We start from the raw sequence: 13,871 nt of genomic DNA, 5'->3' as shown, positions 1-13,871 counted from the left end.
TCTGATCTCTGATCTCTTGGCCCATCCCACCCCTTTTCATCCCAATTTTTCTTCCTCGTCCCCTCCCACCCTCCAACGTCGCTGCCGGCCATCACAGCGCGCACACATCAGTGACTCACATCCAGCACAGCCCATGGGCAGGATCTCCCCCCTCCCCCTCCATGCATTCGGGTCGAACAGGCGACTCGCAGCCGCCCGACAGGTCCCAAGGGTCGCCTTATCGCGTGGCATCCTCCCAGGCCTTGTTCAAGTCGCAGCGCCAAACCAGAAAATCTTCCGCGATCCCGACCACCGCAACCCAACAGAGACACCTGTGTGCGTTGGCAGTGCCAGGCTCCTTCTCCAAGCCTTACCCTTTTTTACCTCGACTTGCTTAACACGGGGGGAGAGGAGGACGGGGGTGCAGCTTTGAGTTACCCCTCCCATCTTCCTTCGCTACCCCGGCATCCCGTCTTTCTTCAAGTGGCATGAACCCTTGACCTGGGCTATAGGTCCAAAGATTCATGCGAACAAGCCCCAATGGAAGCTTTGATGTTGCTTTCCAGCAGCCCAGCGTATGATCACTCACTGGAGACGAGGGGGATGGGGAAGCATCAAGATTAAAAAAAAAAAAAAAGTCTCCGTCCATGGTACCGGGGGCGACGCGTAGTCTGTAGAAACCGAAAAGTCCGCGAGGAATTCAACGTGAAGGGCCACTCGAATCCACCCGGCCTGTTGTTGCCGGCGCGCCCGCATATTGCTGCTGCTGCTGACGAGGTAAAATGGCACTCCGTCTCTCGCGTGGCCACAGCTTCTTTCGTTGAACCCGTGTCGTGCGTGTCTCGGCCAACCCCCACTTCAACGCCGAGAGGAACTGCAGCTCAGCTTTTCTAGAACCCGTGGAGAGATATGACTGCTGGAAGCCCTCCAGAAGCAAGCCGGCCAGTTCCTTTTCTTTTTCTCGTATCGAGGACGCAAAAATAGCGTGGCCTACCAACGGCCTAGACCTTGCATCTCGTCAGGCCCATTTTGCCTCTCTCGACGATGACTTCGTGCCCAAGTGGCGAAATGCGCCCGCGCCCTCTTACTACCTTGACTGAGTAATGAGCCTACCGGATGCCGTCCTTTCCCCCTCCAGCTGCTGATTCGCACTCCCGGCGGAGACCTGACTTGGGCCACGCCTCGGGTCTTCCGCGATTCAAGCCCAGAACTACGCCAAAAAGGACTGCTGAGGGAATTTGATCGTGTTCTGTTACAACCTCAAATGCTACGAAACCCAGGTATCTGAGGACGAGAGGAAAGAAAGAAACGCCCGTCGGCTCAACCAGACGCCTAATTGCTTTTTTTTCTCATCGTTCCGTTACAGCCAATCATACAGTTGACCGTACAGTATCGCGTTACAAGCGCCGCTGAAAAAGTGCAAGCCAGAGAAAAACCATGTCTGCGCCAAAGAACCGCCTCCCGCGACTAAAGCTCATCCGAGGCTACGCCGCCGTGTCCGCCGCCGTACTTGTCCCGCCCCCAGTTAGCCGGATCGCCGCCGGGGACGCATAGCCCGAGCCGCCAGAAGTAATCCCTGTGAGCGAAGAACAGCTGCCAGAGCTTGAGCCGCGTCGGGAAGCCCAGGTGTCTCTTCCTCAATGACCTCTCCGTCTCAACTTCTTCCACGTCTCCCTTACCAATACCCGCCTCCTCGATTAGATCTCGCGCTGTGGACTCGAATAGTCCGCCGTCCCCCTTCGTGATGCATCTCGAGTCGCTGTCGCCGCGGCAAACCAACACGTCCTCTATCGACGGCGACAGCTCCGACTTTGCAATGTAGAACTCGCCGGCGTGCGGCTTGTATCCCCACTCGGTCAACGGCAGCAACGGCACGGGGTCACCAGCGTGCGTTACGCGACGGTAGGTCCTGTTCATCGCGTTCCGCTCCTCTCCATCCTCCTTGTCCAGCCCGAAGACGGTGTCAACGTAATCGCAGAGTCCCTGATTGCCAACCTTGGGTTCCCCGAACGTCGTGACGATGACATCATCCCATCCGAGGGACACCTTGATCTCCAACGCCGCGAGCATCGCCACCGCTCCGCCGAGACTGTGCCCGACCAGGTGGACGGGATAATCGGGGTACTCCTCCCTCAGCCTCTTCAGCTCCGGCAGCACGAGCTTCCTCGCCTGCCGCCATGACGCCAGAAACCCCATGTGCACGGTGCAGTCCTCACAGCGGTGCTCGCGCGGCGGCTCGTCGTCGCCGTCGTCTGGCGACGGGTACGGGACATACTCCTGCGGGATAGTGCTGAGATCCACGACGGTGTTGGTGATGCTGTACGTTCCGCGGAACGCGACGATGATGGCCTTGTCGCCGACCTCGCCCTCGAAGCGGCCCTCATCGCCCGGGCGGCGCACGCCGTGGTCGACGGCGATGTAGCCACAGCTGTCGCTCAGCAGGACGCCCGTGTTCCATGCCGTGATTAGGTTGAAGGAGGGGAATTCGTTGCAGCGCGATACGCAGGAGAAGGGCCGCGAGATGCCCGAGGTGCCGACGCAGTAGGTTATGTCGACGATGCGGGAGGTGCGTTCGAGGGAGCGGAATAGGTCGACGGATATCGTTGGGGGAGTATTCGCGGTGACGGGATCGAGGCCGAGGATGGGGTGTTGTTGCGAGGGTTCGGTGGGCGTGGCGGTGGCTAGAAAGCCGAACAACGGCGCGAGCTGGAGCGGACGTCGCATCGTGAGGGTCGCGATACCGATCTGTGGTGTCTTTCAAATGTCTTTATGGAATGCAGGCTGTGGTTGATGATCGAGGCCGCGAGACATTGCGCAGGGGGGTCTGCCACTTGATGCAACGGTGCCGGGGAATGGGCGTAGATAATTATAAAACGCAGCTCAACAGTAGGTAGGAATGGGGTCGAAAGAGCAGGTGGGCAACCGAAGCGACGATGACCACGTTAGAACGGTCAAGCAAAGCCCGTCAATACCTGACCTTCCAAGCACACATGATGGCAACTGCACCTTGTGAGCGTGCTGCTTGGAAAGGGAAATTGCGTCGTGGAGGGAGGATCCGCGACGACGCAGCAGAACAGGATACCGACGTCTCAGACTGATCTCGTGAGGTGAGCGTGGTGAGGTCATATGGCCATGCAGAAAAAAGGACGAGACAGCTTCCCGTTGAGTGGGAATGCGGAGGCGCGGCAAAGCGACGATTGCCGACGTATGGTTGGTCCAGAGTGCGTCGGTCCCTGGAAGCCCGCTGGGGAAAAGCCTGGGGTTGGGCTGCTTTGCCCCGCGAAAGTGTGCTGTCAGACGCATCTAGCCGGCATGGTAATGCTCCCCCCCTTCAAAAGCCCACCTGCGCAACTCGTTGGGGAAATTCATTTCAGCAGTCTCATGCGAATGTTAAGGTGGATGCTCACTCAGGTGGGCGGGAAGTCTATTGATTATTCTATTTTCGTCAAGTACAGTTGTGTTGTCGGACAAGTCTTCTCTTGTCTCCTCGTGATTCGGGGGGAAGAGGATGTTGGCCCTCCCTGCTCCTTTTAGGTTCATACGTCAAATCTCATGCCAAGGTTCGATCACCAGGCCTCAGCGTCTGTTTCATCTTTCCCATTCTGGCTGTTTGCTTTTTTTAATGTTCATCTCAACGTGACCCTTCTGAACTGCTGGGTACGGGCTGGATGCTGAAGAATTTCGCTCGGATGTCGTCCGAGTTGGATGTGCATGCAACGGCTCTCCTGGCACGCCTATGCGACCGCGCAGACACTCCGCTGGCGGTGCCGTTGCATACGAGAGGAACGGATGCCGTTCCGGATGCCTCATAATCGGCGGCGCTGTAGGTGGTGTTAGTTGTTGCGTGAGAGCTACCAGGCAGGTCCTCATCAAGTCACTTACCCATCATCGCCTGGGCAAACCTTCTCGATCACAGTGATGGTGTTGTTTTGCCAGATAAATTGCACCATCGAAGTCTCGCAGCTATATCTTGGCGTGCGACCGTCGCCTGATACCGGCACGGAAGAGGCGTTAAGGTGGCACGGCGTGTTGAGGGTGGTGCTGTCGTCGTTGAAGGTGAAGTCCAGCGAATCCGCCGTCTGGCCGTCCGCAGACTGAGCAGCAAAGTTCTGGATCTGGAAATCGTCCGGCAGGTTGCAGTTGCCTGCGTCCGCCATGGCCATGACGGAGTCCGGGACCGCTGCCATGTAAGAGACCATGGCCTGGGCCGCAGGGGCAGCGGCAAAGAGGGGGGACAACTTCATGATGACCGGTGGTATGTGTGTAGTATCTAGCTGGGGTTCAAAAGATGGAGATATGAGCCTCAAGTGAAGGATGTCAAGCTCAGGATAGAAGAGACGAAAAGTTTGGATGAACGATGGAGCGTGGAAAGGCAGCAAGCAGGGTGGTCTATAAACAAATCCTAGGCAGATCCTCGCGGTCAGGTCCTTCCAACTACGTAGCTAGCTTCACGTTTAAATACGAATTGGTTACTGGCAGGATCAGACCCAGAAAGATCTCCCTCCCGCTGCCCTAGCGTTGCTGCGTGCCTTGCAGACTTCTTCAGGGGCCCGGGAGGGATGAGCATGGCTAAACATCTCCAGAGGCGCGCAAGCTCTCTGCAGATCCTGATGCAATCATCCGGTCCGGCCGTGCCTACGGGAATGGCCGAGTTGAGGGGTTGGACGAGCATGACTCCAGTTTAGGGGAAACAGCAAGCACTGCCGTCATTAAAGATGGAGCACAGGGCGAGGACGGAGAGGAGGTTGATGCTCGCTTGCATTACACTCAGCGTTGCGTCCGTTGGTCGTTTAGCAGTTGGTCCAGGGGAGCCGCCCAGCCTTGATTGGCCGCTGGGTGTTTCATGTTTCCCAGCATGGCATCCTTACAAGCTGGACCTTCCAACGTCCTTGCTGATGTTGATCTCTTTCGGCCCCCCTTTTGGGTAAAGGCCAAATCCTGGCTGAAGGGGCCGATTTATTCGCCGCCATTTATGATTCGGACGGCATTGTTGGGAGGCGGTGTTCAAGGGGTTGGAGACTGGAAGCTGAGAGGTTGGGGGCTGGGCTGTCCGCGAAATAAGATACCCGTACTTAGATGTAGAACAGGGCAGCAGGAGACCAAAATGCTTGATTGACACGGCGCCAACGCGCGGCTCTTTCCACGGCAGACTCCTTGCCGATTCGGGAATCACGCATGTTGGAAGAAGCAACCATGCTGAGCTGGCAGTGGGTTTTCTCGCGGAGGCTCTTAAGCTCGAGGGCAGATACGAGCTGCATGCGGTGAATCGTCGCCTTCAGTCGAGGCACAGCATTCGATAGACTTGTATCTAAATTTGTCCCCCGAAAGAGTGTTGGTCCATGTGGAAAGTCGGTGAGATGAAGCGACAACAGCACTGCGAGACCGTCTAGAACAAGGTCTCTGAGCCTTAACACATATATACGTATCAACCAGCTCAATCTGTTAAGGATGCTCACTTGCATCTGGATAGCCAACGGACCAATCAGAAATCATCGGCGATGGCTAGCAAACCAGCCAGCCAGACACCCAGACCTGCCTGCAGCAGCGCAGCGCAGCCAGCCGGATCTCGCTAACCCCCAAAGCACGTGACCGCACAAACCCACTCGCGAAATTTCGATTCCACCCCGAACTTTTTTTTTTCGGAAAGACGTCTTTTGATCTTTGACCACCACGACAATACTAACCCGACAACCCAACCGTCCATCAGCAGCATCAAGATGGCCAAGGAAGCCCCCGCCCGCACTGGTCTGGCCACTGGCCTGAACCACGGTCACGTACGTCGCCTCGCAATCCCGACCTGAAGAGGAATTTTGCATCCCCCGATTTTCTCTCGATCGATCGACTTCCGAAGAACTTGAAGAAGAACTTGTCTCCGAAAGGGGAGGGGAATTCTCATGAGGACAAGGAGTGAACATCGATTGAGAGCAAAGAGGAGGAAGAGAATAATTCTCTGAAGGATGCATGACACCGCTTCGTCTCACCTCGTGGAGGATCTCTGCACATCATACCCTCTCTTCCACGAGGGGAGCGAGCACCCTCGCTTTTACTGCAGAAGATGGACGCTGACCGGTTGTGATTTCCCCCAATATAGAAGACCACCGCTCGCGTTGTCAAGCCCCGTGTCTCCCGCACCAAGGGCCACCTCAGCAAGCGCACCTCTTTCGTCCGTGACGTCGTCAAGGAGGTTGCCGGGTAAGTTCACCACAATCCCCATTTTAGTAGCCTGGCAGACGACTGTCTGCCAATTCATGCAACACCGTTGCTAATCATCACTCCCCTCTTCAGCCTCGCTCCCTACGAGCGCCGTGTCATCGAACTCCTCCGCAACTCCAAGGACAAGCGTGCCCGTAAGCTCGCCAAGAAGAGGCTCGGTACCTTCGGCCGTGCCAAGAGAAAGGTCGAGGAGATGACCCGCGTCATCGCCGAGTCCCGCCGTGTCGGTCACTAAACGGAACAAATCAAATTAAAATCGGGTTTCATGTGCTGCACTACGGCAAAGTTTTTATCGGGGTCGGTTTTGGGCAACAAAAGTATTAAATGGGTATAAGGCGTGTGGTCACAAAAGTGGTCTCTTTCCCGGGAAAGCTTCCTCACGGTTTCTGATGAAGGCTGCTGCATTTGCATCATGGGATAGCATTGCAGCTTCACGACAAATACCAAAATTTCAAGCAAGCCCGTTGCTGCCTCGATTTGCTACTTCATGAACTCGGTCTCGCTTGTGCAATGTGACTTGTATGGTATGATTGCCTCTCTACATGCTCAATTCATCGGAAGCATTGGTCCCATCCCTCTAAGCCTTAAACTCCGCCCATGGATACTGCGCACCGTCCGCACAGAGCAGCGCTAGATGCTTTACATTAAAAGGGAAAACAACTCCATCTACTTCTTTCCAGGGAGCTTAAGCCACTTGGGTAGTTTCTTGGCCACACTACCCTCACCTCCCTCGCTCTTCTCTGGCTTAGCCACTGCGGCCGCCTTCTGACCGTCGTCTTTCTCATCTACGTACTTGGGCACGTCTGGTACTGTAATGTCTTTGGCCCTCTGCGCAATGTCACCCTTCAGGAAAGGCTTCTTGCGAATATCCGCCGGCACGCTGTCATCCCAAACCAGGCTCAGAAGAACATTACGTGTGAGCTTGTAGTCGTGAATGAGCCGGTTCTTGGGCGTGTTCTCGTCCTTGATGACGGTTTTGCTGCCAGGAATCACCAGTCTGAAAGCTTGACCCGTGTGTGCCATTGCTTGCCTCACTCCTTGGTAAAGCGTGGCGCCGCTGGCCTCGTGGCCGAACTCCCACTGAGCAGAGGTGTTGTCGGGAAATCTTACTTTCACGACAACTTTCGAAACGGACGCTAGCTTTGCCTCCTCTGCCTGAGCCTGTGCCTCTAGTTCTCTGTCTGATAGGAGCCTCTTGTTCTGGGAGCTTTGCTGAAGTCGAGCCTGGTGCAGTTGGGCATGTGCGATCGTCGGCGTGTAGTCGTTTTCTGATACATCCGCAAGAGCAGCTGCTGGTGTTGTGCCGCTCGGCGCCCGGAAAACACTGACGGGTTGCAAAGGATCGAGAGGTTCGGCTGGGTCCACGTCCATTGCTTCAGGCTCTGCCGCTGCCTGGTTCGCCGCCTCCTGGAGCGGCGCTTCTTTTGTTTGTTGGTTTTGTGAGTCCTCCGTACCCTCCATCGATGTGGGCGCTTCCTCGGTTGCAGTCTGGGCGGCTTGCTCAGTCGGCGCCGGTTGCGTCGCGGGCTCGGGGGCGGCAACCTCAACCTGACTATTCTTCTTCGCTTCGGCCTCGACCTCGGCGAAGAACTGACTGATCTTCTCCATGGCGTCAAACAAAGTCTGCTCCGTCTTTCGGAAGGACAGCCTAACCAGGACACTGCCTGAGTTGTATCCGAGTTGCGACAGAGTCTTCTGGAAATCCTCGAACGTCGCCAGCTCTCGGCCCATGATGTTGAGCACTGGCGTCTCGTAGTACATCTGGCCGCTGCCAGTTGCTCCTCCGCTTGTCGTCAGCGCGACGCCGCGCGCGGTGATGTTGAGGTTCTTGCCTTGGCTAACACCGCTCTCGAACTGGCGCAGAACCTTCCATACCGTGAAGTCGCTCGGGAGTTTCTCAATCAGTCGCCCGTTCGGCGCTGTGTTTGCTTCGGGCATCGGCAGTTGGAGGGCGACCGAGACGGCGGAGGGAGTGTTCGACTTCTGGACGAGCTCAAGCTTGGCGCCGGGGCTGAGACCGCTTACTCTCCAGACGATAGACAGATCGACAGTCTTTTGCTTATGTCTGCCAACTGGTTAGCAAGTGGTGACAAGGACCTTCTCATGGTTCTCTGCGGGTGCGTAACATACTTGAGGATGTACTTGTCGCTCGACAAGTTGAGCTTCTTGCAAGCCTCTTGCAGGACATCTGTCATATAGGTGCCTGGGCTAACCTTGACGGTGGCCCTTCGCAGGTCCGAGCCGATTACCACCACATGCGAAGACATTGTGGTAATATGATTCTGGTGTTTGATTTTGCAAGATCGTATCCGACAGCGGGAGAGATGTTGGCCGTCGTGAGGTGAGGTAGGAGAGGTTGGCCTTCAGCTGTTGTATCAGGGTCAAAGTGTCGTTGGCGGGGTTGAATGCTCGGCGGGGGGCAACAGCAATGTTGCGTCAAGCTCTCGCGGCTTGTATTACTGATGGAAGTCGGCGGAACAGTGAGGAAAGTGACGGCCAGGCACTTGGCAGCGGTGTTGTTTTGTCCAAGGCCGGTATTCTAGGGTAAGAGATTGTATAAACCAAAGACTTCGTCTTGCATTCAGGTTCTAAGCATAGTCGAGGTACCTATTTCTCAATGTAGGTAGGGAAGGCGGGATACGTGAACAGGCCAGGCAGACAGGAGGTAGTCAGCAGAGGCAACCGGGGACGTGCATCATCGCTGAGCACTCACTGAGAGCTGCCCAGCCCGGCAGCAAGCTCGGGCCAATCAGCTAGCTTCAGCCCGCTGTACGTGGATTTTCCGACCGCTTCGGCCGCGCCATGCGTGTTTGCCTTGCCCTGCAGTAGTAGCAGAGCAGTGGTGTACCTCAGCATTCCGATCCCGTCAACCTCCAATTGCAGCTCCCACCTGCCCATCCATCACGACCACCTTCGACGCAACACCAGGGCTATCCACAGCCAACCCCGCGATACATCACGACCTGATCCTCGACGGCCCCTCTGCTTCGACTCAACACACAAGCTTCCCAGTCCCCAGCGGCCCCTCGCTCCAGGAGCCAAGATGGTATGCTCGTCACTCCCCCTCCTCAGCCTCGAGATGCAGACCCCCAAGCTAACTTGTCCTCCCAGAGCTCCCCCTTCTCCATCAGTGCGTTCCCCTCAACCCGATAGAGCCCCGATGTGCATCGAATCCGCCTTCCTAACATGTAATCTTCCACAGATGGCGGTGCCTGCGTTGCAATGGTCGGCAAGGACTGCGTCGCAATAGCCTGCGATCTCCGTCTCGGTCTCCAGGCCCTGACCGTCTCCAACAACTTCCCCAAGATCTTCCAGTACGGCGACGTCTTCCTGGGCCTCACCGGCCTCGCCACCGACGTCACTACCGTCGGCGACCTCTTCCGCTACAAGGTCAACATGTACCGCCTCCGCGAGGAGCGCAACATCGCCCCTACCACCTTCGCCAACCTCGTCAGCAGCTCCCTCTACGAGCGCCGTTTCGGCCCCTACTTCGTCTCCCCCGTCGTAGCCGGTCTCGACCCCAAGACGGGTAAGCCTTTCATCTGCGGTTTCGACAGCATTGGCTGCATCGACTTCGCCAAGGACTTCATTGTCTCTGGTACCGCCTCTGAACAGCTCTTCGGCATGTGCGAGAGCTTATGGGAGCCGGATCTGGTACGTGCCTCTCTCGAGTTTGCAAATTTCCCAAATTTTACGACAGGTTCTGACAACATTTTCAACAGGGCCCGGAGGAGCTTTTCGAAACGATCTCCCAGTCTCTGCTGAACGCCGTTGACAGAGATGCACTGTCTGGTTGGGGTGCGCACGTGTACATTATTGAGAAGGACAAGGTCACCAAGAGGCTGCTCAAGGGCAGACAAGACTAATTTGACGACGGTGAGAAGTGGTGGGAAGAACGTGCTCAATAGGACCGCTGCAAATAGACGGTTTCCAGCTGTACCAATAGATGGATACAATCCACTATGACGGCCTACGAGGCCTACATGAACTAGACGAATGACCTTGTTTTACAGTCACTTTCTTTTGGGGCTTCTAGCCTAAGTGTGGTGCTATGGCGTCGTCTTATGTACACTGTGTGTAAGATATGCCAGCTTTGCTATGTTACAAGTGGTCTATGATCTAGCTTGAGCTGATCTCTATCCATCTAAGCCTCCTTCTTTGCCTTGGAGGATGCGATCGCTTTCTTCTGACTGAAGAACGATCTCTCAACAGCCTTAAGACCCTCATCAATGAGACTAGAGAAAAGTTAGCATATCGTCGAAAAGCTAGTCGAGGGGAAACTTACATGACGGGGGCGCTGATGTACAAGACCGCCTTCCACTCGTTCCAGTTCAGGGGCAGAATGGAGAACAGGCCCTGGAGGAAGGGGGTGTAGAGCAGGGCGAAGTGGAGAGCCATCGAGAGGGTGATGGCGTAGACGAGCTTCATGTTGGCCCAGAGAGGCAGAGACAGAAGAGACTCGCTGGACGAGAGAGCGTTCATGGCGTTGAACATCTCAATGACGACGAGAATTGACAATGAAACCGTCGAGGCAGACTTGGCGGCGTTGTTGGCGAACATCTCGCAGCCAATCTCGGGGAAGTCGCTGGAGCAGCGGTGGAAGTGAGAGAGGTGCGAGAAGTTGATCTGGGGACCCTCGGGGTTGTACATGAACCACCAAGCGTAGCCGGCCACAGTCGCAACACCGACGTAAGTGCCAATGACCAGGTAGCGGAAGAACAACCAGCCGCCAATCAGAGGCTCGTCACGCTTTCTCGGCTGACGTCTCATGATATCGTGGTCAGGAGGGTTGAACGACAAAGCGGTAGCGGGAAGTCCGTCGGTGACCAGGTTGACCCAGAGAAGCTGAACAGGAATCAAAGCCTCGGGCATGCCAAGGGCGGCAGTCAAGAAGATAGAAACTACCTCGCCAATGTTGGATGAGATAAGGTAGCGAATGAACTGCTGGGTGTTGTTGTAAATGGAACGACCCTCCTCAATGGCGCTCTCAATGGTGGCAAAGTTGTCATCAGCGAGAACCATGTCGGCGGCAAGCTTGGAAACATCAGTACCGGAACCCATGGCAACACCAATATCAGCCTTCTTGAGAGCGGGGGCATCGTTGACACCGTCACCAGTCATGGCAACGACCTCACCCTGCTGCTGGAGCAGGTCAACAAGCTTCGACTTGTGGCTGGGCTCAACGCGAGAGAATAGGGAAGCAGTACGAGCAGCCTCGGCAGCCTCGCTCTCACTCAAGTTCTCAAATTCTCTGCCGGTGAAACTCTTGCCCTTGAGGTCCTCATACTCGCTGAAGACACCAATCTGTCTGCAGATGCTCTCCGCAGTGTTGCGGTTGTCTCCAGTGATGACAATAACACGAATACCAGCGGCCTTGCACTGGCGAATAGAGGCAGCGACTTCGGGGCGAGGGGGATCAAGCATGCCAACCAGACCAAGGAAAGTGAGATTCTGCTCGAGCTGTGCGTACTGTGCGGTAGACTTTGCTGACTTCAACAGGGGGTTGTTGCCAACGTTGTCGACACTGGCGAGAGCAATGACACGGAGACCACGGTTGCCGTAGTCGACAACCTCCTTGGAGATCAGATCAGAGAGCTTGCGGTCGAGGGGCTGGCGCTTTCCATTGGCGCCAACCAGAGCGTGAGTGCACCGTTCAATGATAGACTCAGGGGCGCCCTTGACAAGAAGCTTCTTCTCTTGGCCGTTTTGAACCAGAACGGACATGCTCTTGCGGTCTCTCGAGAACTCGTAGGTAGCAAGGCGGGGGAGATCATTCTCGTACTTGGAGCTAGCGTAGTGAATGCAGTCCTCGGGGTTGCTGTTGGACGGGGCGCAGGGACCAATCTTCTCAACCAAAACCCTCAGAGCACCCTCGGTAGGCTCGCCGACATTGGAGTAGGCGGCACTTCTAGCGTCGTACGCGAGCTTAGAGTCGTTGCAGACAGCCGCAACTTCAGTCATCTGGCGAATGGTAGCAGACGAGCGGGTCAGATCAGTGACCTTCTCGCCGTTAAAAGAGATGGAACCCTTGGGGGCAAAAGTAGTGCCTTCAACGTCAAGCTCGACCAAGTCGCTTCCATTCTCGTTTAGGTAGACGATCTTGCTCACACTCATCTGGTTGGTGGTCAGAGTACCGGTCTTGTCGGAGCAGATAACGCTGCAGCTTCCCAGTGTCTCAACCGACGGCAGACTTCTGACAACGGCGTTCTTTGCAGCCATCTTGCGCGTGCCCAGAGCCAAACAGGTGGTGATAACGACAGCGAGACCTTCGGGAATAGCGGCAACGCCAAGAGAAACAGCGATCTTGAGGTAGTAGATAGCACCCTTGGTGAAGCCTCCGTGACTGGGGTCGCTGAAGTGGGGGATGTTGATGAGCCAAACCAGAATGCAAATGACCGTAATGACCTTGGCGAGGCTGTCACCAAAGTCGTTGAGCTTCTGCTTGAGGGGAGTCGGCTCGGAGATCTGAGCAGTGATGCTCTCGTGAATGTCACCAATGGCCGTCTGAGATCCGGTCAGGACAACGACAGCCTTAGCACGACCAGTAACAACAGTCGTTCCAGAGAACAACATGTTGACCTGGTCCTGCAAAACGGCCCGGTCATCCTTGACGACGAAGGTGTGGTCCTTGCCAACACTCTCACTCTCTCCGGTCAGGATAGCCTGGTCGACGGCGAAGCTGTTGCTCTCGATGGCGACAAGTCTGCAGTCGGCAGGGATGCGATCACCAATGTGGACGGACACGATGTCACCGGGGACGAGGTCCTCGGCCTTGACGCGGGAGACATGGCCATTGCGAATGACGTTGGCCTCGTTGGCGGAGTACTCCTGGAGGGCGGCGATGGCTTTCTCGGCGCTGCTCTCTTGTGAGACACCAACGACGGCGTTGAGGATGAGAATGGTCAGAATCTGGAATACCGGCAATGTTAGCCCGAGAAAGTCTTGGTATTGTGGGTATATGCATCTGAGATTACGTACCACTGCTGGGTCAACGAAGGCGCTCCAGCCTTCCTCCTGATCGAACAGGGCGAGGACAAACGAGACGGCGGCTGAGCCGAGAAGAATTATCACGAGTTGGTCCTTGAACTGCTCGAGGATAAGCTCCCAGATGGGAGTGGGCGGGTCTTCGGGGATGACTGCGGACAGACCGTTAGCACGGAGCTATCGTGGGTTTCGGGTTTCGTGTCGCAAAGTAACTCACCATTTCTGCCGTGCTTCGTTCTTGAAGCAATGACTTGCTCATCAGTGAGACCGGTATTGGGGTTCACTCCCAGGGTAGAGAGGACCTTGTCGGTGGGTGAGGCGAAAGCGCTCTCCATCGCGAAAGATGCGCCGAGCGCGGAACGTGGCTTATCGAGAACCGGCAACAGCTAGCCGAGCTTCAACGGTGATCGATATCGAGATCCGGCGTATTGATGGGAACGAGAACGGTAGCTCTTCAACAGGGGAGGAAGAGGGAAAGAAACTCCAAACCTATACCGAACAAAAGGTTTAGGAGTCGAAGATATGAAGGAGAGAAGGTGCTGGAAAAAGTAGGTGATCAGACAGCCAGCATATCTTATTGCACTGGCGGTGGGGCAGGAAGCTGAAATCGTCGCCGAACAGCCAGTTTCCAATACGCTCTACGTGTTCGTTCAGTGGCCGGTGCCAGGCTACCCTTCTGCAACTCTACTTCTTTT

General features: G+C 55.8%; 6 protein-coding genes across 6 annotated transcripts; 2 read left to right on the top strand and 4 right to left on the bottom strand.

The window, feature by feature from the left end:
• Positions 1-1,446: 1,446 nt before the first annotated feature.
• On the bottom strand, positions 1,447-2,703 carry lipA (Lipase A; the record flags this gene model as incomplete). The annotated part of the gene is made up of 1 exon (XM_037316257.1): positions 1,447-2,703. One exon carries the CDS (start codon positions 2,701-2,703, stop codon positions 1,447-1,449), a length of 1,257 nt encoding a protein of 418 aa, XP_037185575.1.
• A 907-nt stretch (positions 2,704-3,610) lies between these two features.
• CGCA056_v000995 (uncharacterized protein) lies at positions 3,611-4,223 on the bottom strand (the record flags this gene model as incomplete). Its single annotated transcript, XM_037316256.1, has 2 exons — positions 3,611-3,800; positions 3,862-4,223. The coding sequence occupies 2 exons, from the start codon at positions 4,221-4,223 to the stop codon at positions 3,611-3,613; spliced, it is 552 nt and encodes a 183-aa protein (XP_037185572.1).
• Positions 4,224-5,696: 1,473 nt separating this feature from the next.
• On the top strand, positions 5,697-6,427 carry rpl36 (60S ribosomal protein L36; the record flags this gene model as incomplete). The annotated part of the gene is made up of 3 exons (XM_037316255.1): positions 5,697-5,753; positions 6,071-6,171; positions 6,265-6,427. The coding sequence occupies 3 exons, from the start codon at positions 5,697-5,699 to the stop codon at positions 6,425-6,427; spliced, it is 321 nt and encodes a 106-aa protein (XP_037185573.1).
• Positions 6,428-6,858: 431 nt separating this feature from the next.
• On the bottom strand, positions 6,859-8,459 carry Aspscr1 (Tether containing UBX domain for GLUT4; the record flags this gene model as incomplete). Its single annotated transcript, XM_037316254.1, has 2 exons — positions 6,859-8,257; positions 8,323-8,459. 2 exons carry the CDS (start codon positions 8,457-8,459, stop codon positions 6,859-6,861), a joined length of 1,536 nt encoding a protein of 511 aa, XP_037185578.1.
• A 776-nt stretch (positions 8,460-9,235) lies between these two features.
• Positions 9,236-10,058, top strand: PUP3 (Proteasome subunit beta type-3; the record flags this gene model as incomplete). Its single annotated transcript, XM_037316253.1, has 4 exons — positions 9,236-9,238; positions 9,304-9,322; positions 9,395-9,846; positions 9,915-10,058. The coding sequence occupies 4 exons, from the start codon at positions 9,236-9,238 to the stop codon at positions 10,056-10,058; spliced, it is 618 nt and encodes a 205-aa protein (XP_037185579.1).
• Positions 10,059-10,336: 278 nt separating this feature from the next.
• On the bottom strand, positions 10,337-13,511 carry ATP2A3 (Sarcoplasmic/endoplasmic reticulum calcium ATPase 3; the record flags this gene model as incomplete). Its single annotated transcript, XM_037316252.1, has 4 exons — positions 10,337-10,427; positions 10,478-13,101; positions 13,171-13,328; positions 13,394-13,511. 4 exons carry the CDS (start codon positions 13,509-13,511, stop codon positions 10,337-10,339), a joined length of 2,991 nt encoding a protein of 996 aa, XP_037185576.1.
• Positions 13,512-13,871: the final 360 nt, after the last annotated feature.

Source organism: Colletotrichum aenigma, assembly GCF_013390185.1.
Source record: "Colletotrichum aenigma strain Cg56 chromosome Unknown KSG_Cg56_contig01, whole genome shotgun sequence".
Classification (NCBI taxonomy): domain Eukaryota; kingdom Fungi; phylum Ascomycota; class Sordariomycetes; order Glomerellales; family Glomerellaceae; genus Colletotrichum; species Colletotrichum aenigma.
Note: the sequence above shows the minus strand (reverse complement) of the source record. Positions and strands in the feature narration are given on the sequence as shown.